This window comes from Pristis pectinata, chromosome 2 (genome assembly GCF_009764475.1).
Source record: "Pristis pectinata isolate sPriPec2 chromosome 2, sPriPec2.1.pri, whole genome shotgun sequence".
Taxonomy (NCBI): domain Eukaryota; kingdom Metazoa; phylum Chordata; class Chondrichthyes; order Rhinopristiformes; family Pristidae; genus Pristis; species Pristis pectinata.
The window spans coordinates 61,689,029-61,711,282 of NC_067406.1; the positions used below are offsets into that span (position 1 = coordinate 61,689,029).

Here is a 22,254-nt window from a genome sequence, read left to right on the forward strand (position 1 = left end):
TGTGATAATAATAGTGGCCTTGCTCAGATACATATTTAGTTATCGAGTCATCAAGTTATACAGCACAGAAGCAGGCTCTTCAGCCCAACTCATCCATACAAACCAAGTTGCCTACTTGAGCTAGTCCCATTTGCCTGAGTTTGGCCCATATCCCTCTAAACCTTTCCAATCCATGTACCTTTCCAAATATCTTTTAACCATTGTAATTGTACCTGCCCCTACCTCTTACTCTGGCAGCTTGTTCCACATACCCACCACCTTCTATGTGAAAAAGTTGCCCCTCAGGCCTAACCTATGAAGGCAGGCGTGCCAAACACCTTTTTCACCACACTACCTACCTGTCATGCCACTTTCAGGGAAAGTGGTGTCTCTGTTCTACAACACACTGCAGGGTCCTGCCATTTACTATATAAATCCTGCTCTGGTTTAACTAACCAAAATGCAACACTTTGCTCTTGTCTGAATTAAGCTCCATCTGCCATTCCTTGGCCCACTTTCTCTGTTGATCTAGATCCTGCTGTAATCTTAGACAACCTTTCTCACTGTCAACTACACCACCAATTTTGGTGTCAACTGCAAACTTACTAACTATGCCAAGTACATTCTCTTTCTTTTTCAATCTTTTTATTAGTTTTCAAATTAATACAGATTGATATATAGCATCAATGTTTATACGTGTAATACAAAGAGATCAGGATAACAATCATGGCATAGATAATCATAAAGAACAATAAAATATAAAAAAATCTGTAGATCCAATGAACTCTTAGTAAATGAATATAACATAAAAGAAAGGAAAGAAAAAGATTTATTATATAAATTAAAAAAAGAAAGAAAGAAAAATCCAAATCAATAAGAAAAATTGTAAACAATATAAACTAAACTAACCAGAAAAATTTCAAAGAAAAACAAACAAAAAAAAGGAAAAAAAAAACTGGGCTAAAATTTCTCAGCAGAAACAGAGCAATATTATGTCGTCAACTCCGTTCCTCTAAGTTGGAAAGTTATTGAAAAGGGATCTACATCATGTGAAAATATTGAATAAATGGACTCCAAATATCTTCAAATTTAAGCGAAGGATCAACAGTACCACTCCTAATTTTTTCCAAGTTTAAACATGATATAGTTTGAGAAAACCATTGAAAAGTAGTGGGGGGTATTGGATCCTTCCATTTAAGCAAAATGGATTGTTTGGCCATTAATGTAACAAAAGCAATCATACGGTTAGCGGAAGCAGATAAATGGCCAAGTAAATTCTCATCCAAATAATTAGTGTAGATGATGACAAACAGTGGACCCAGCACTGATCCCTGTGCCATCCCACTGATCCCAGGCCTCCATTCTGAAAAACAACCCTCCACTATCACTCGCTGACTCCTTCCACCATTTCAGACAGGATATATCAATAACGTGCCTCCATTCGGCATACAATTGAAGTTACCAGATCCTATCCTTTAACATTTCTAAAAATTGTTTATCTCAACTGTCAAAGCCATAGATTGACTGAAGTTTCTTCTGGCCTTAACTGCAGCTCAACAGGCTCCACTGGTGCTTCAGAATCTGACGAACCAAACTGTGAACATGAGCTCTTCTATTGAGATGAAATGTGATGTAGCTGGGGCACCATGGCCACACATTATATGGTATAAGGACGAGAAGCAGATTCTGGAGGCATCAGGTAGGATGCTTATAGTTGTTCAATGTTATATTCCCTGCAATGTTATATCCAAAGTCAAAATTACTGTCATTGTTTCTGTGATAATTTTTTCAAGACAACACTTATATGGAACTAGCACCATGAATTCACACTCCTCTTGACTGAAAAAAAGCCACTGTTCTACTTTTGATCACTGTTTGTCAACTGCTGGTGAAACGTGTACAGCATTGGCTAAGTATAGTACTTGACTCTTCAGATGCCCCATGCAACCAAATAAGTTGGCTCACTATCTCACACTGGCAGATGTCCCATGGAGATGCACTCTACATTATATTGAGAAATGATGACCGGGATGAAAATTCAAGTATAGGAGGCACATTTAAAAATTAAAAGATTGAGACTGAACCTAACAGCAAATAAAAACAGAAAATGCCAAGAGCACTCAGCAGGTCAGGCAGCATTTGAGGAAAGAGAAGCAGAGTTAATATCTCAGGTTGGAAACTCTTCGTCAAAGCCAGAAAAGTGAGAAAGCAAGTTAGTTTTATGTGCAAGGATGATGAGGGAGGGAGGGATGGATATGACAAAGGGAACATTTCTGATAACATCACGCCAGAGTTGCCAAGGTGATAAGCTATTGGTGAAATCATACTGTTGATAGGTTAATGAGGGCAGCTCGAAAGAGAGAACACAAATGAAGGTACACGTAAAAGCGGTGAAAATCAGAGCTGTACGAATTGCTCAGCAGGTCAGGTAGTGAAAAGGACAGAGAAAAACTGAGTAAATATTATAGTTGCATGATCTACAGCAGAACTGGCCAGTTCTGATATAAACAGAGAAAGCAAAGTATCTGAGATTAATGAATTTGATATTGAGTCCAAAAGGCTGTAACATGCCGGAACAAAAGATCTCATGCAGTTCCTCAAGCTTACATTGGGCCTCTTTATAATATTACAGTAGGGGACAGGCATATAAGGCAGAATGGGAGTGGAATAGAGAAGTAAAGTGCCAAGCAACTGGAAGGTCGAAATCAGCATTCAGACTGAATTCAGGGGCACCACAAATAGTTATCCAGTCTGTGTTTGCTTGGAAACACAAGATGCTGCAGGTACTGGAATCTGGTGCAACAAACAATTTACTGGAAGAACTCAGCTGGTCAAGCAGCATCTGTGGGAGGAAAGGAATTATCAACTATTTCAGTTCAAAACCCTGCATTAGGTCTGCTTGCTTTCTCTGATGTAGGAGACCAGATTGTGAGCACCAACTGCTGTACACAAGATTAGAAAAGTACAAGTGTATCATTGCTTAACCTGGAAGGACTATCTGAATCCCTGGATGAAGGGAAGGGATAAAAGGACAGGGGCATATGGATGTGCAGTGAAAAGGGAAGTGGTTGAGTAAGATGTAATAGCAAACCAGGGCATCATAGAGAGAACATTCCTTTTGAAATACTGAATAGTGATATTGGAAAGGATGATTTGTTGAATGCAGAGGCTGGAAGGATTGAAAATGAGGACCCCAGGGGAACTCTAACCTTGTTCTATCCAAAAGGTGAGGGGGGCCAGAGCAGGGGAGTGGAATATAGAATCATAGAGTAATACAGCAAGGAAACAGGCCCTTCGGTCCAACTGGTCCATGCTGACCACAGCATTCTCCCTGCTAGTCCTAGTTGCCCGTGTTTAGTCCATTACCCTCAAAGCCCCTCCCCTCCAAGTACCTATCCAAATGCCTCTTAAATGTTGCAATTGTACCCACCTCGACCACTTCCTCTGGCAGCTCATTCCAGCTACTCACTACCCTCTGTGTGAAGAAGTTATCTCTCAGGTCTCTTTAAATCTCTCCCCTGTTATCTTGTATCTGTTCCCTCTAGTTATGGACCTCCCAACCCTGGGGAAAAGACTATGACTTTCCACCTTATCGATACCCCTGTGGTTTTATAAACTTCTATGAGGTCACCCCTCATTCTCCTATGCTCCCAAGGAATAAAGATCCTAATAGAAAAGATAATAAAGAATATAGATAAAATGCTGCCAAGGGTGATGTAAACTATGGCAGAGGGGAAGATAGAAAACATCTAAGAGGCACCTGATTTGAAAGTCTTGTTATCAGAACAGATACAATGGAGATAGATGAAGTGAGGGAATTGGAATGGAGTCCTCAGAGAAGGCAAAGTCGGAGGAAATATAATTGAAATAACTGTGGGAGTCTGTGGGCCTGTAATGGATGTTGATCACTAAGCTATCCCTTGAGATCTGCAAAGGAAAGGGAAAAGTCAGAGATGGACCATGCGAAGGTGAGAATTGGAGAAATTGACAGGAAAAGTAATGAAATTTTCAAGTTCTATATCTTTGCAGGAAGCAGCACCAATACTATCATTGACGTATCGGAAAAAAATGCTTGACCTGCTGAGTGCTTCCAGCATTTTCTATTTTTATTTGGAATGTCCACCATCTGCAGTTTTTTTTTAATTTTCATTAGCAATAAGTACTTATTCACAATTTATACAGTAAGTCAACATACGTTTGTAAAAGTTTTCAAATAGTATACAATAAGTACTCGTAGAAAAAAGCAACACTTGGCAATATGACTATATTATTGTTTTATTGTGCTGTATTATTCAGCGTATCCTGTCATTTTTGTCCACACTGTGCATTGTAACATTGTGAGTTGTGCAGGAAATGGAATTTTATTGCCCTAACACCACGTGTCTCTGCGTTACCAGGCATTGTTCTTGGCGAGCTGAACAGGACCTTGACCATCCAGAGACTGAAGAAGGAAGATGAAGGGATGTACAAGTGTGAGGCTTGTAATATGCAGGGCTGTGCAGAGACTTACGCAGCAATTGCTGTAGAAGGTTAGAAGTGGTGTATGGGCAAGCATGTAGTGTAACACTATTATAGCGCCAACGATCGGGGTTCAATTGCAGCCACTGTCTGTAAAGAGTTCATACGTTCTCCCCGTGTCTGCGTGGGTTTCCTCCGGGTGCTCCGGTTTCCTCCCACATGCCAAAGATGTGCGGGTTAGGAAGCTGTGGGCATGCTATGTTGGTGCAGGAAGCGTGGCGACACTTGCAGGCTGTCCCCAGAACATTCTACCTAAAAGATGCATTTCACTGTGTGCTTCGATGTACATGTGACTAATAAAGATATCTTATCTCTTATAAAAGCAATCTTCCTTGTATCCACATGCCATACTGCTAATATCTACATATCATGTAGCATGTAGCAATAAATGGTACTTTATATAGAAAGCACTGTCACACCATGCTATCAGTTAGATTACAAATCCATCTGCCCTTATAATTCAAATGTAATAATTCTTGATTTGTAAGAATATTAAAGTGGGGTGTTCAATAAATTCATTGCTGAGTCACTTCATTAACTGAAGTGAATTAATTACTCACCAAATTTAGTATGTTTTACAATTATTTTATTTATTGGCTAATTTTCCAAAATTAGAGGTGTTATATAGGTTACAAATAAGAATCACCATGGAGTTACAGTATAATCTTTTAAAAATAGCCCATTCCAGGCTCCAGGACTTGCAACAAATGATTCAAATATAAATCTAACGATTCTCTGATCACCTACCCACAGACACTCATCTACCTTACCATCACTGCCTCAAAATGATCATGCAAGATCACAGTCTCTGCCCCCTGCACCTCCTCCTTCCATCCCCACCCCCCACTGCCATCCTGGCCTTTCACACTTCTCTACCTACAAGAAATAAATAGGAGATAGTTTTTTTTAAATATTATCATCCCTACTTTGGATGTCTGTCATGCATTACTTGTTCATTGTATTATAAGAGAGTGTGTCCTGTATTTTCTTACATTATTAATTCATGAATATACTAAATTGTATTATGGCAATCAGGTTATTTTATATTATCTAATATATCATTAATAATATTAGATTTCTTTCTTGGATTTATTTGTTTGTAACAAGCTCATTTTGTTCCATTTACTTCTTGCTGTTTCAATCCTAATACAGGATCCATCTGTGTATTTTATCTGTTTGTCAGTAAATTCCCACCTGCACTAGCACAAAACTGAAAAGATTTTTTTCTTCTGTGCCAGGAGTTGATGAAAAGACAAATGTTGAGCTGATTATCTTGATTGGCACTGGAGTGATTGCTATGTTCTTTTGGCTGCTTCTAATAATCGTCATTCGAAAAATAAAGCGGGTAATAAAACAATCCCACCATTGTCCTGGGAGAACTTGCACTGCATGACAAATGAAAACTGACCGTTGCTCTTTCATGTTGGTATTTTCTTTGTATTTAAAACAACGTGCACATATTTTTCTTTCTTCCCATTAATGCTGCTGCATGATTTAACAGAGGAATGACTAATGCGTGTTAATTAGAGTTGCCATTCATGGATAGAAAGACCTTTGTTGCCCATCTTACATGCTCAGGCCCGACAAACTGCATTACAATGAAATCTGAAGTAATTGCGAACAAGGCGTGCATGTTCAGTTTAGCTTGTGTGCTGTGTGCTTTTGTTTGTTTGGCAACGTTTAATTCTGGATCATTGTTCTGTGTCATTTCTCAAAAATCACTAAACTGAGCACGGTCATTCTGTTAACACAGAGAGAGCAGTTAAGTAACTTTGAGTTGTGGTTCTTTTCCAGCCCAGTGATGCAGAACTGAAAACAGGTTACTTGTCAATCATCATGGACCCTGATGAAGTACCCATGGATAAACAGTATGAACAGCTGTCATATGATGCCAGTAAATGGGAATTTCCTCGGGACAGACTTAAATTGGGTGAGATTCCCCAACCCCCCCCCCCCCCCTCTCATGTTGCTGTCATTTTTTTTATCCCTTATTTAGAGTAAACTTTGCATACAAATTCCTGAACTAATTTAATATACACAGTGCTTAACATGATGCAGGAATAAAATTTAAGGCTTTCGTTTGTGGGTGTTCAAATTTCTAATTGAGAAACGTGCAAAGTACATGGTTGGATTGGAAAAAGCACTTTTGCACCATGCATATTTTCTTATTTATCAAACTTCAGAGGCAATAATAACACTACAATCAATTCAAATTTGTTCAGATTTGTTCTTTAGTAGGTGGGTTATTGCCACAGTTGTACTAAAATTGTATAATTATCTGGTGAATGGCAATTCCATTAGAAAAGCAACAATGAGCTGTCAGCAAATCCTCTCTTAATTCTACACACCATTATCTGAATAAATTGTATTACTTATCTTGTAGTATTTATCAAGAACATTCAAAGCACCTAATTAATTGTTTCATATAATTTTTATTCTTTAATCAGGAAAACCATTGGGTCGGGGAGCTTTTGGCAAAGTGGTTGAAGCAGCTGCATTTAATATCGAAAAATTCTCTACGTGCAAAACTGTTGCTGTCAAAATGTTGAAAGGTAAATGAAAATGAGGAAGATTTCTTCCCAAAACAAATAATTTTAAGGCCATTCTACCTCTCATGGCTGTTTTTGCAGCATGTTTAAGATTTCAGTCTAATTATAGTATATTAGTGTAACCGATGTATGAAGGTAAATTATTTTTGGACTAAGGAAATTTCTTCATTATGCTGGGTCCTTGCATATATGCAACATTAGGGGAGAATTTAGCTACATATTCATCAGACTCTTGAAGACTTTCTTCCCATTAAAATCTCATAATTTCTGCTGGTCCCTTGTATCTGAGTTCTTGATGTACATTCTGTGTTCCTAAGGTTTAGTATTGAGTGTGTGAATTCATAAAATTTAGCCTGTAACATTAAGGAGATGGTGAAAATTCAAGCAACGACATTATTAATAAGAACAAACATTGCCATATGTTGACTAGGATTTTATGGGAAATTATCAGTGAAATTGTTGATATTTTCCCAGTAATTGCCAGTAATCAAAGTCAAAGTCAAAGTTGAGTTTATTGTCAAATGCACAAGTACAAGTTTGCACAGGTGCAATGAAAAACTTACTTGCAGCAGCAGCACAGGCACATAGCATCATATAACTAGCATTCACAAGAAAAACATAAATTAAAAATAAATTAAACACTATTTTTATAAGGAAGAACACAATTAGAACAAAAAAACAAAGTCCATTTTAGTGCAAAGTGATCAAAGTGGTCAAGGTGTTGCTAAACTCTATAGTGATTAGAGTTGTGCCGGATGGTTCAAGAACGGAATAGTTGAAAGGAAGTAACTGTTCTTGAACTTGGTGGTGTGGGACTTCAGGCTTCTATACTTCCTTCCCGATGGTAGCTGCAAGAAGATGGCATGACCTGGATGGTGGGGATCTTTGATCATGTACTTAGATGCCCCTATGGAAGTTCTGAAGTTACAGTCAGTAATTTGCCACTGTTTTGAGGACTACACTCCGGTACTAGAGTCCTCTTGGATCAACATTGGAGCTCAAAGTTTCAGAGATGGTTCACCACTTACAGTGGGAAATGAGCCCAAACATAATAGAGTTCAAAATATAAATCAAATTAAAGTTTTAGATAAGTTCAAGATCATCCAAGTTAACGTTTTAGAAAATAGGCAGAAAAAATGTCTCAAAGAGGATGTTGCATTGGAAGTATATGTTTACTATTTCAACTGAGTGTAAATCAACACTGACTAACTCACTGATGTTGTGTAGAAAGCACACATTGTTTGGAACAAGAACAGGGACTCTCACATACATTGACGGCAGCACATAGTCTGTCATCTGAAAATAAGGTTAGGATCTGACTATACTTTGTTTGTGTAAAGTGCTGCTGATAGTAAGGTTATGGGATGTATCCAGCAGGTCAGACTATGCAAGTAAGCAAAACAAAACAACTGAGCTGAAATGATGACAGGCAAAAATGGCCAACACTGATACAGACAGAAAGAATGAATGAGAAGTTACAGAATTCAATACTAAGTCCTGAGCGCTGCAACGTACCTATTTGATAGATGAGGTGTTGTTCCTCAAGCTTGAATTTGGCCTTGTTGTAACAGTGTTGTAGGACACAAACAGAAAAGTGAGAATGGGAATGGGATGATGAATTAAAGTGGCAGACAACCAAAAGTTCAATGATCACCCACTCTGCATTTGGATTCTCCTTTGTTGAAGAAACCACATTATAACACCAATTGCAGTACACTAGATTGGAAGAAATACAAGTGAATCACTGCTTCACCCGGAAAGACTCTTTGTCCCTGGATGATGGAAAGGGAAGAGGAGAAAGGAGAAATGTTGCAGCTCCTGCGGTTGCAAGGGAAAGTGCTACAAAACAAAGAGTGGTGGGGACAGAAGAGCGGATCAATGAGTTATGGAGGGATAATCCTTCAAAATGCTGAAAGGGCAGGCAAGTAGATGTCTGGTGGTAAAATCTTGTTGCAGCTGGTGGAAATTGCAAAGATTGATCTGATAAATGCGAAGGCTGCCAGGGTAGAAGATAAGGACCCGGAAGTCCCTGTTCCTGTTCAGGAGGAGAGGGTTGAGAGCAGAGGCCGAAGGAATAGATGAGATGTGGTCAAGGGCTCTGTCCACTATGGTAGTGGGAAGGAGGAAGCCAGTTCAGAGACTCTGTGTGGAATGTATCATCATTGCAGCAAATGTGATAGGGACGGAGGAAGTGGGAGAAAGGAATAGAATCCTTATAGGAGGCAAGGTGGGAGGAACTACAGTCAAGGTAGTTGTGGGAGTCTCTGGGCTTGTAATGGATGTTTGTAACTAGCCTATGCTCTGAGATGGAGATGGAAACCCCAGAAAGGGAAGAGAGAAGTTAGAGATGGACCATGTGAAGGTAGAAATTGATGGAAAAAGTGATAAGTTTTTCAAGTTCTATCTGAGTGCAGGAAGCAGCCCAGTTGTAGTCGTTGATGTACCGGAAAAAGAGTTGGTGGAGTGGGCCTGAGAAGGGCTGAAAAAAAGACTGTTCCACCAAAAGGCAGGTGTAGTTTGGGCCCATATGAGTGCCCAAAGCTGTACTTTGATCTAGAGAAAGTGAAGGAGAAGTTGTTCAATGAGAGAACAGTTCAGCCAGGCAACTGAGTGTGCTCTTGGAGCGAAACAGGTTAGACCTTGCAATTAAGTTTTAACTGTTATGCTTTCCACAAAAGCTGCCCAACCTGCTGAGTATTTTTGGTATTTTCTGGTTTTATTTCAAATTTGCAGTTTTAAAATTTTTTTAAGATAACGATTTTGGTGTGCAAATATCAAATCTAGGGTTTATAACTGCAAGAAAGTCACGGCAAAATATCAAATAATGGTACCCTGAGAACTCTGTTATGTACTTGATCACTAACTCTTTCCTTGAATTTTCAATGATATTGTTCGCCTGCACTATGATCGTTACAATCGACCTGTCAAAATCTGTCTGTCATATACATCTTCAGCGTGTTAACACAATTAAACATCCAGCTAGATACTTAGCATAATTGCTTCAAAGATATGTAATAAAATAAATGACATTTAGTTTATTTGGGAATCTCAAAACAGAGAACAATTATAGTGAGCAAAATATGTTGCCGCACAGAGTTCACACTCTACAACTTTGTAACTATCAAAGATTTTGGTGTTGTTCTTAAACTTCTGCACACATTCCTTGTTCATGTTTGTAAAACTATATCATTACATGTAAGTGCCAGTGTGTACCTCTAATAATGGATGTATATCATTTCCATTGGCCTTGTTTGCAACAGAGAGGGATATATTTACTTATCTGACTGCTATTTTTAGAAGGGGCAACATTCAGTGAACAAAGAGCATTGATGTCTGAACTGAAGATTCTTATTCACATTGGCCATCACCTCAATGTAGTGAACCTGCTGGGAGCCTGCACAAAAGTGGGAGGTGAGTCAGTGCACTGTCATCACCAACAAACCACTTCTGGCATAGCAGCTTATTAATTGCTCTTTCTTATGACATAGAAATGAAATAAGTAATTCATAACAGCTAATCTATCTTACCAATGTCTATATTCTATGTAATGTTGGTGGGTAAGGATCACCTTGCATATCGACCTGAGGAAGTGAAGGAGTTATTTCACTTGTAGGAAAGTTAGGAAAATGATACTGAAAATAACTCAAAAATGAATTCCTCCACTTTGACCATCATCAAATGGAAATTGGATTACACTTGATTTTAAGAACAAGAAGGCAGTAACTGGACTAAAATTTCAACAAAGTAGCAGTTTGTTGTGAATCTGCTTTGGAAACAGTTAAGTAATTGGTGGTCTCTAATCTGGCAAAATTGGGATTTTGGTGGTGCAAGACTAGCCCATTTTCTGGACAATTGGATATTATCCTGTTACCCCAACACAGTTATAGTTTCTTTACACACATTAAACAGTAGTGTAATATATTTTCCAGTGATTTTCCAAGGAAGTGAGAACTTGCATCCCAGTGAGTTTAAAGGGAGCACAGGAAACAACCCAATGAGTTTTAGCTTGTAAAGTAAGCCTCAGAACCTGGTGTTCCCAACTTTAACCCTTGCTCCATCCGCAGACACAGCCCACAATCCCACTGACACTCACGTAGTGGACTTACTATCCCTGGCTCCTTGTGAGAACACAGAGCCAGGGTTAGTAATTCTACAGATAATGAGAATTCGGTGTACTAATGTGTGAGCAGGATGCCGAACAATCAGATAACAGATTATTGGAGCCTTACTCTCCCTCTACAGCCATATTCTCACTCCTTTGCTGCTATTTGTTGACATCAAAGGAAGTTACATGAACTTATCAGCATTTGGTTTCCTATCAATGGTGGCTCATTGTTGAGAGTGTCCAATCAATGTATCAAGGCTCACCAAATTCATATCAGAGGTTATGAACTTTCTTCTAAGTATGGAATTGTGGAATCATTCAAATCAAGAGCTCTTTTGGCCTATCATGCTTGTAGCAGCTCTTAAATAAATTACCATTTAGTCCTGCTTCCCCAGCCAGTCCCCATAACATTGCAAATTGTTAAGCTTCAGAAATAGGATATGTACTTTTCTCTGGTCTAACAGCAAGGCTCACCAACATATGATGCTTACATCATAAATATACATAATGATATCATTGTGTTTTATAATCACATGATGTTTAAATACCACACATAAATAAATCACACTGATCTTTTTTGAAAATTACCATAGAATGTGTCTCTAGCACAAATTCAGCCAGAACGTTTCAGATTGTAACAGCTCACTGAAAAAATTATTTTCATCTCCTCTATGGATTTTATGCCAATTGTTTTGAATCTGTGCCTTCTGGTTGTTTAGTTACCTACAAGTAGGAACAATTTCTCCTTGACTACTATAGCAAAACCCATTATAGCTTTAAGCCATCATTAAATCTCTGCTTGACTTCTCCTGCTCTTAGGAGAAGAGATTTCAGTTATACTTATACTTCTACACAGTCATGGAACTTAGAGTCATAGAGCCATAAAGTCTTACAGCATGGAAACAGGCCCTTTGGCCCAACTCATCCATGCTGACTGTGTTGCCCAGAGAGCTAGTCCCTTCTGCCTGCGTTTGGCCCACAGCCCTCTAAACATTTCCTATCCATGTACTTATCTAAATGGCTTTTAAATGTTGCTAATGTACTACCTCGACCACTGTTTCTGGCAGCTCATTCCAAATATGCACCTCCCTCTGCGTGACAAAACTGCCCGTCATGTCTCTTTTAAATCTCTCACCTCTGATCTTAAATCTATGCGCTCTTGTTTTTAGCACCTTCTTCTTGGGAAAAAGGCTGTGTGCTTTCACCCTGTCTATGCCCCCCATGATCTTATGTACTTCTATCAGGTCACCCCTCAATCTCCTACATTCCAGGGAATAAAGCCCTAGTCTACACAACCTCTCCTTGTAACTCAGGCCCCCAGGTCCAGGCAATATCCCGGTAAATCTTTTCTGCACTCTTTCTAGTTTAATAACATATTTCCTATAACAAGGTGACCAAAACTGTACACAGTATTCCAAGTGAGGCCTCACCAACATCTTATATAACTGCAACATAACTTCCCAACTCCAATACTTAATGTCCCAAATGATGAAGGCCAGCATGCCAAATGCCGCCTTCACCACCCTATCTACCTAAGACGCCGCTTTCAGTGTACTATGCACTTGCATTCCTAGGTCCCTCTGTTCCATAACACTCCCCAGGGACCTACCATTCACTGTATGTCCTACCCTGGTTTGATCTCCCAAAATGCAATACCTCACATTTATCTGGATTGAAAACCATTTGCCAATCCTCAGCCCACCTACCCAACTGATCAAGATCTCCTTGTAATTTTTCATAACCTTCTACACTATCTACAAACTATTTTAATATCTGCCACAAACTTACTAACCATGCATTGTCCATTTACATCCAAATCGTTTATATAAAATATAAACAACAAAGGTCTTAGCACCGACCCCTGTGGCACACCACTAGACACAGGCTCCAGTCCAAGAAACAACACTCAACCATCAATCTCTGCTTACTAGCACTGAGCCAATTATGAATCCAATAAGCTATCTCCTCCTGGATCCCATGCAATCTAACCTTCCAGACTAGTCTACCATGAGGCACCTTGTCAATGGCCTTGCCTTTGAAGAAGCAACTTCTTCTTAGCCTCTTTCACACTTGCGGGCTGCCCCCAAAACACTCAACAAGTCTTTGAGAATTCACTATTCATCCCCATGCCATCACAATTTACATTTTGATTTTCGTTAACTTTATGAGATTACTTTTCATCAGGATTCTATGTGTTGAAAGAAATTTGCCTCTAAATTGTGTTTTACATGTGCTCAACTAACCAGCAGAGAATATTGTACCTTTTTGCTGACTTAAATTGGCTTCATATGAGATTGTTACCAAGTGAGCCGAACCTTTCTGGCTTAGTAACATATAGTAAATATGTAGGTGGACAACTTTAGAAGTTAGAAAAAGTATTATCAGAAGTAATAGCAAACAGAAAACAGAGGAACTGTGCAGCAGATTAGGTAGCATCAGCAAGCAGTAAAATAGAGTTGATATTTCAGGTTAATAAAATGTTACAGTCAGTGACAACCAGCAATAAATTAATAGTTTCAGATGAATCATTGCTTCTTTTAATAATCTTTTATAGTCCTCAAACTGAGCTTGAAATATTACCGTTTGGCTGGATTCATGTTTTATTGCATTGATAGAGCAGAATAACTACTTTTGTCCATTGTAATTGTGCATTTCTATCCTGTAATTCATACTATTAACACAGCTGTTCTATCTGCAGGTCCACTGATGGTGATTGTTGAATATTGCAAGTATGGCAATCTATCAAATTATTTGAGAAGCAAGAGAAATGACTATATTCCTTACAAGGTAGATTTATGTTGCTCCATATTACATTTGCTGTTCTAGAGGTTTCCTATGAGAAATCAATTCACTTATTCACAAGAGTCCTTCAATTTGAGATTAATTGAATGAAAACATTCATTCTTTGTTTTTCACGGCCTCAGAATGGCCCCAAGTGCCTTAGAGCCAGTGAATCACATTTACAGAGTATCCATTGGGGTAATGTTAGGAAACACAGTAGAAAATTTACACATTAGATAATAACCAGTCATTTTTTTCTGGTTATGTAACCATGAAATCTTTTACACCTATCCAAGAGGACAGGCGGTTTGACATCTAAATGACAGGACACGGTGCAGTACCCTCAAAGTATTCCACTGAATTATGTGTCAGCTCTGAATAGGTACTCAGGTCTCTACAGTAGAATGTAAACCCACATCCTCTGGTTCAGAGATGAGATTGTTACCAAGTGAGCCGAACCTTTCTGTTGATATTTAAGCTCTCACTGACTGGCTTAAGCAATAGGCAACCAGATCCCATAAGTGAAATATAGATTTTTACTGGTGCAGAATGAACCCATTATTGAGTAACCTCCATTTACCTCTTGAATTTTGATTCATGTACTGACTGGAGAAAAGTTATTTTCCATATGGTTTTCATATAATTTTATTTTCAATAAGCACCCTACATTTTATTTTTCCATCACACTCACTGCAAAACACCGCGTGTGTGTGCATGTGCGTGCGTGTGTGTGTGTGTGTGTGTGTGTGTGTGTGTGTGTGTCTCACTAGGGCCCTACTTAACTCTTTAATCTCTACCACACTGTAACTAAATTGAATTGGATAGTCCTTTTGTCTCCAGCTGTCTGAGTTGACCATCGGACTATTGCACAGAGGAGGAAATCACATAGGAAGTATAGGAGACTTGTGCTGAAATCTTCTTTAAGATTGCCTATCAATTGGAGAGTGATATTACTTATATAAACATTTTCTGTGGTGATCATATTGCCTCTTCCTTTTGACCTGTATAAATGATCTAGAATTGACTAATACAGTGTGAATTGATAAGATTTACTGATATCTTACGATGGGGTGGATGCTGCAGCATCTGTCAAATAATGATCTGAATAAAAGATCTCCTTAATCAATCTATAATTATATTAGACCTTTGACTTTACTTTTGAGCTGGACCTTGAATTTGAAATTCTCGTCCTTGTGTTCCAATGGTGTGAAATGGAATGAATTGATGCTTTCTCCATTGAAAATGCAGTTTTAGCCAATTTTGAAGTTTTGTGATACCATTGGCATTAACTTTTCAGGATTGAGTTGTACAACCAAATAAATGTTACTAAATGACTCAGTATCATGAAATATATAAACTAAAGTGGTTTTCAACAAGTTACTACATAGTTTTATTGTAGAAAGTGGCAATGGAATGAACTGATGCATTCTCCATTGAAAACACTGTTGTAGCCCATTTGGAAGTTTTGTGATACCATTGGCATTAACTTTTCAGGGTTAAGTTGTCCCCTCCAAGATTTCTGTACACTTCCTTTTCTTGTATGATGTTGTTTGGCCTGGTGCCTAGGCCCTAAATGTATGGACCTAAACTTCTTCTCCTCTTCACCTCTTTTTCCTACTTTAAGGTGACCTATGTCTTCAAAATGAAAGAGAAAATTTTGGAAATTCTTAGTAGACAAGGTGATGTCCATGGAGAGAGGAATAGTGTTAATGTTTCAGGTTCAAAGACCTTTTTTCAGAACTCTGCATCTTTGGCCTGGTTTTACAAGATGCTATATAAATGCAAGCTAATGAAAACCAATGCTCTCATTATATCACTTAATAGTAAAAATGGACAACGATGTGGAAAGTTTGAAGAGAGAGATTCCTATTTTACCAACCTAATAAACTGTTAATTTAGAGTTAAAACAACCCATTTGGCAATGCCCCATTGAAAACAATGGGAGCAGAGTACAGCAGGAAGATGTCTCCACACAAGTCTGTGTTTCATGCCCTCTTCTGAACCTATTGTCTTTGATGAAATGAAAAACCTGCCAAAAGAATTCCTATGTGGCTGAGTCATCTTAAACAATGGAATTGAAATTGTCATTCTATAGACACAAAACAATGATGACAAGTCCCTAACACCACATAAAGTTGATTTCAGCTGCTGAAATTTACGGTAATTGTTGTCAGCAATGTCCCTTTGTGATATTCCAGGACAGCAGAAGAGCTGGATCTGTCCAGAATCCATTTCAATTTCCCCATAACATCTCCTGTTATTTCTCTCCATCCATGACCCACATCACCCTCATCACGCCATCACCCACACCCTCCACTTCCCTCTGGGCACCACCCACCACACACACACATACACACTCTCTTCATGAGGTGAACAGGTCCATCAGAGCTCTTCATCTCTGCTGGGAACCTACCTAAACTGATGATGTTTATCACACTTTGATGTACTATATAACTTTGCTGTTCATGGTATTTTCATGTAGATCAAGTAAGTGAATATAACTTGCAGTTTTGTTTTTCCATTAGAGTAAAGCAATGAGGTTAAAACAGATTAAAGAGAAGCATCCTGCCGAAATGGAGAGTGAGTTTAAACGGCGCTTGGACAGCATTGCAAGTAGTGAGAGCTCTACCAGTTCTGGCTTTGCAGAAGACAAATCACTAAGTGATGTAGAAGAGGAGGAAGGTAACATGATGATAAACTTCACTCTAACTTTCCACAGCTATCATTGGTGGAGAATTGACCAATTATGTTGAAGAATGAAAATGTTTTTATTCCACATTTAACTGTTTCTTGCTGTGGTTTTGGATACATCAGTTGTCAAATAGGGACTAATACTGGGTTAAAAAAAAGGAAGATTTGCAATTGGTAATAAAATATGTACTTTGAAATAGAGACAATACCTTTGGCCCAGTTCCGCAATTTCATCCTTCCTACTTTCCCACAGTTGCAGATGACCTCTACAAGAACTGTTTGACAATGGAGGACCTTATCTCCTACAGCTTCCAGACAGCCAGGGGGATGGAATTCCTGGCCTCACGCAAGGTGAAAAACTATAACTTAATCTTTCAATTATCTCCTAGAGACATATTGGTCTCATACAAATCACCAAATAATGTAACATCATGAATTGTGCACAGTCATTTTGAAAATATATTCCACCAGCTTCTCTTAAATACACTGGAATAACCCCTGGCTTGGACAATGGGTGAGAGTGAATGGCCAGCCTATTCTGCCTTTACAGGAAATAAAAATGCAGAGAGAATTAAGGCAGGTGCTGATTCACTATCACCAGTTGCACAAAATTATCCAATTCTGTCTATTAGAATCATAGAGTCATGGAGTCATACAACATGGAAACAGGCCCTTCAGCCCAACTGGTCCATGCTGACCAAAATTTCCATCTAAGCTAGTCCCATTCGGCCTATATCCCTCTGAACCTTTCCAATCAACGTACCTATTGTAAGGTACATTGGCTTCAATGAAAGGAGGTATAACTTCTGCCTAAGGTACATCCATGATGATCCTATTGATATTTTCATATCACACATAACAAGATCACAATGTGTTGCCAGTGTATCAACTTTAAGGATGTGATGTCCTCAGTACTGCCTCTTGAGAGAAAGAGATAAAAGAACTATGATAATTATTTTCTATTTTCTCTTTTCAGTGCATCCATAGAGATCTAGCTGCACGTAATGTACTCTTGTCAGAAAACAATGTGGTGAAGATATGTGACTTTGGTTTGGCTCGGGACGTTTATAAGGACCCAGATTATGTTAGGAAAGGAGATGTGAGTATATGCAAATGAAGCTGATACTCAGTAGTCTGCAGTAAGTGCATTTCTATAAATGGCTTGCTGAATTTATAAATGCATGGCTGCATTTATAGAAATTAAGATAATGAATGACAATGGATCATCCATGCATTATAAGAACAGCCTGATTTAAATTCCATTGAAATAAATGGAGGAAAACCTGCAATGGATGAATGATCCCTCCATTGCCATCCATGTGCTGAGAACTACAATCTATCCCATTGACCAAATTAAGACAGTAACCAGCATTGCCAAACCCAAGATAATACATAAAACAAACACAAAATTTGCAAAGGTTTATGAAATGTCAGTTCTAAATTTGGCACATGGGAGTTTGCCCTTGAAATTACCATGAAACCTCCCTATAGCTAAGAGAAGTGCAATTTATTGACACTGCTCTTGGAAGTGCTAAAGAAGAGCTTCTGTAATATATAGGTCAAAAAGAAGAATAAATAAATTTATACTTATTCATTATCTTTATGCATTTTATATATTTGTTTCTGAATTTTGTGTAAAAGAATACATCCTTAATTCACCCAATGAAATATTTAGCTAAAAGTTTATATTGCTAATTTTAAAAAGTTTTCTTTTCTAGGCACTGCTTCCTCTTAAATGGATGGCACCAGAGACTATCTTTGATAAAGTTTATACAACACAAAGTGATGTCTGGTCTTTTGGAATTCTACTATGGGAAATATTCTCACTGGGTATGTGTCTCTGGTTACCTTGGTAATGAATAGTCAAAACATTGTTTGCTGCAGATGAGATAAAAGTAGAAGTGGAACTCCCAAGTAACTGTCATATCTTCCTTTTTCTAATCATTTCCCAGGTGCGTCTCCATATCCTGGCATTCAGATAGATGAAGAATTTTGTCAGCGGCTCAAAGAAGGGACACGAATGCGATGTCCTCAATATGCAACAGCAGAAATGTAATTCTATTTCCATGTCATGTTTTTCTCTATAGAATCTCTTTAATAGAAATGTAGTGCTTTGAATGTAATTGTCCAAAATTCATTGAGTCAAACAATTCAGAAATTCTCCTACATAAGAATACTGCAAGGATGTTTATTCTCCCAAGATTGTATTCTCTTCATAATATCTGTGAATACAGAAGGAAATCATTCTTGCTATTTTTGCTTGTGCCTGCTCTTTGATTCCAGCCTTGCAGACTCTTCCTTTTTATGTACATATGTAATTCCCTTTTGAAAGTTATTACTGAATCTGTCTCCCCCACCCTTCCAGACAATGAATTTCAGATTGCAACTGCCTCTGTGTTAAAAGAAATTCATATGTAATTCTTTGGCTTATTGACTATAATCTATTGATAAAATATGTTAATATTGTGAAATTGTGAAGAGTTTAAGAATTCTAGCACAGCAGGTTGTTGTCCTAGTGGGTGATTTGCATGGTGATAAGTGCCTCAATTTTATCAGGCAATGATAAACACTATTATCCTGCTCAGGAAATTATTGAAACCAATGAGTGTTTGATGAAATCCCTGATCTAAAACTTGATGTTAAACACTAAATGCTAGTGGACTATGATAACAAATGCTTTGGTGTCATATTTAATTCTTGAAATTTTCCATTTATGAAGTTTAAACCTGAATCATAACATAACCAGCATGAAGCAAAATGTTATATCTCATCCAAAGAAAACAGCACTCCCTCAGTATCAATATAGGTTTCATGAGCCCATGTGCTTCTGTGTAAAGTAAGAGAACCAGACTGACACCTCAAACAAATTATATGATTTTTTTTAGTTTCTTGCCTTTTTTCTACATGCACACATGTTCATATATGCACGTGTATATCCAAAACATATAAAGTGAACAGTCCTCTTCAAATTAATTACTTCAAGTTTTGCTTATTAAATCTTTGAACATGACAATTATTCTATCTTGTCAGCTATCATACAATGTTGGATTGTTGGCATGGAGACTACAAAATGAGACCAGTCTTTTCTGAATTAGTAGAACATTTAGGGAACTTACTCCAGACAAATGCTCAACAGGTAAGCTTGACCTTTGTTAAAATGTAAGTACTTTTGATCAATTTTCTTGGGTTACAATGGAGCACCTGAATCAAACTGGATCATAAATGGGAGTTGGAAGAAAACTACTCACAGGAACTCACCTCTAGATACCCCTAGAATTTGCTGAGGATAGCCCTAGCTGCATAAACAATGAGACCCCTATTGGTGGTTATGAACTGGGCTCTGAGAGAGGGAATTTCCACAAGGATTTTCCCATGCATCTGCCATGACATTGCTGGAAGGCCTCTGAACACTCCAGGGAAACAGCATAAATATAACATATTCCCTGGAGTTTACAAAGTTATATCACCTTTGCTTAGAAATGAGCAGAAGTAGCAACTTCTAAAGCACCCGTTTAAACTAATAAAAAAAAAATCAAAAATGCTGCAGATGCTTGAAATCTGAAATAAAATAGGTGGGCGGTCCTGCTGAACACCTGACCGAGCATCAGGTCAAGCTTTAAACAGAAATCTCAGCTGTTATTATGGAGGACTGGGCATGCCTTTGCTGTGTTCAAATCTGATGTTAGTTGCTTTGTTCAGTTTTGTTTTACTTCATAACAGTGGTTTTGTAGAACAGAATTGCTGGTTCATCTATTTCAGAGAGCTATTAAGAATCAGGAACATTGCTAGCTTTGTGATCCAAATTAAACTCAATTAATTACAATTACATTTCCTTAACTTGGGATTTGAACATTTGTCACCTAATCATATCCAAGCCCTTGGATGTCTTAGTCTAATAACTATACTGCCATCCACAGCTCTAAATAATACAATGTAATACTTTTTGTGGTATAATACTTTGCCCATTATTTCCAGTCTTAATTCTTGTATTTAAGTTTCATGCAATTTACAATTCTATAGGGCTCTAATAATTGAGGGAGCCGGTAAATCAACTGACAATCAAGAACCTATTGCCCAGATATTGTTCATATTTTAATCTAAGTTTGTATCCAGACCCCAGATGAATACTGTTATATCAACTTGCGTCTCCACACCCCCCCCCCCCAGCATGCAGCTGATGTAATAAATATAAAAGATATTTTGCATTTTTTAGGATGGCAAGGATTATATTCCACTCAACATGTCACTGACTATCGAAGATGATTCTGGGCTTTCTCTGCCAACTTCACCTACTTCCTGTATAGAGGAAGAGGAAAGGAGTGATCCAAAATTCCATTATGACAACACAGCCGGAATACGGTAATTAATTCAAAGGACATCCTATCATTCCTCAAGGCAGCAGAGGGGAATAAGAGGTGAAAGAACAGAGGGGAATAAAAGGAAATATTGCTGAGCTGTTTCATGTGGCCTTTCAGTTAGAACAGAGGATTAGACTTAAAACTTGCAGGGATGTGACAACGAATGGGAAACTTGTTGGAAAAATCCAACAGTGGATAAAATTTATACTTAAAAGTATCAGAGAGATAAAGCCATGTACCAGATGACAACTTGGTCACTATATATGACAATAAATAATAAAATCATTAGCTGGCAGAGCTAAAAAAAACTTTCAGAATGAATGCTTTCAAAATTTCAGAGCCATGAAGTGACTACTCAAATGTCACAGGTGTTATTTGGCACAGCTACCTTAAAATATCATGGTGTGGAAAATCTTCAGCTGCCTTTCACCAGTGAAGGAGACACAGAACTGTATCTGCTCCTGACTCAGAGGAGCATCAAGATCAGGTGGAGTTGTTTGTTTTGAATATGGCTAGTGGGTGCCTGTGATGTATTGTGCAAAAGTTAGAGGAGGGCAGAAGAAACTGGGTCCACCTATGGAAGGAGGCCAGTGATGTGTTCCTGCATAAGTGAAACAGCCACCATTATAGTAGAGTTCCAGTGGTTTTCCACCTCTGATGGAACTTGCTTTCAACATTGAGACAAGCAGCAGGCCAGGTTCAGTGTGCCTCTCAGGTATTTCATAATCTGGAGGCTGGCCCTAAGGAAGTTTTCAACTATGGAATTCCTGCTTCTCAACAACTGGACTTACATTGACATTGCAAGGCATTTCACCAGCATTCTGAGGAGTTACCCAGTTAAATGCAGTCTTGATTCATTTAGTCCAATGAAATTCCAGTCTCAGACCTGTGAGATGCAGATCCCACTGTACATGGGGTAAGGATGAATTCAATTCAGAAGTAAGATAAACTGCAGATGATGGAAGTCTGAAGTAAAAACAGAAAATGCTGGGAAAAACGAGCAGGTTAGTTGGCATCTGTGGAAAGAGAAGCAGTTAACATTTCAGGTCCGGGATGCTTTACCAGGATGAATCAGCATTCGAATGCTGTGCTCACTTTCAAAAAGACAGGTGATATGTGTTATTGGGACCAAATAATTTCTACTTTGAACAGACATTATACTGTGGGAAGTAAATGGTACATGCAAAAGGAATGAAAAGGAGGGCATAAAAACAGAAATAAAGCAACTCCATTCACTGGTTCAGTCACTGCAGTAATTTAGGGAAAGGAAATT

The 22,254-nt window shown here is 38.3% G+C and overlaps 1 protein-coding gene across 3 annotated transcripts in view; it reads left to right on the forward strand.

Annotated features, from left to right (window-relative positions):
• The window catches only part of kdr (kinase insert domain receptor (a type III receptor tyrosine kinase)), a 61,193-nt gene that overhangs the window by 28,461 nt on the left and 10,478 nt on the right, over positions 1-22,254 (forward strand). For all 3 annotated transcript variants that reach the window (XM_052041523.1, XM_052041515.1, XM_052041532.1), the window contains 14 exons: positions 1,532-1,678; positions 4,377-4,508; positions 5,736-5,842; positions 6,292-6,427; positions 6,945-7,049; positions 10,344-10,457; positions 13,850-13,938; positions 16,458-16,614; positions 16,877-16,974; positions 17,600-17,722; positions 18,342-18,453; positions 18,576-18,675; positions 19,654-19,759; positions 20,837-20,982. In XM_052041523.1, coding sequence (XP_051897483.1) covers positions 1,532-1,678; positions 4,377-4,508; positions 5,736-5,842; positions 6,292-6,427; positions 6,945-7,049; positions 10,344-10,457; positions 13,850-13,938; positions 16,458-16,614; positions 16,877-16,974; positions 17,600-17,722; positions 18,342-18,453; positions 18,576-18,675; positions 19,654-19,759; positions 20,837-20,982 — 1,672 coding nt within the window. The remainder of the gene's footprint in view (positions 1-1,531; positions 1,679-4,376; positions 4,509-5,735; positions 5,843-6,291; positions 6,428-6,944; positions 7,050-10,343; positions 10,458-13,849; positions 13,939-16,457; positions 16,615-16,876; positions 16,975-17,599; positions 17,723-18,341; positions 18,454-18,575; positions 18,676-19,653; positions 19,760-20,836; positions 20,983-22,254) is intronic.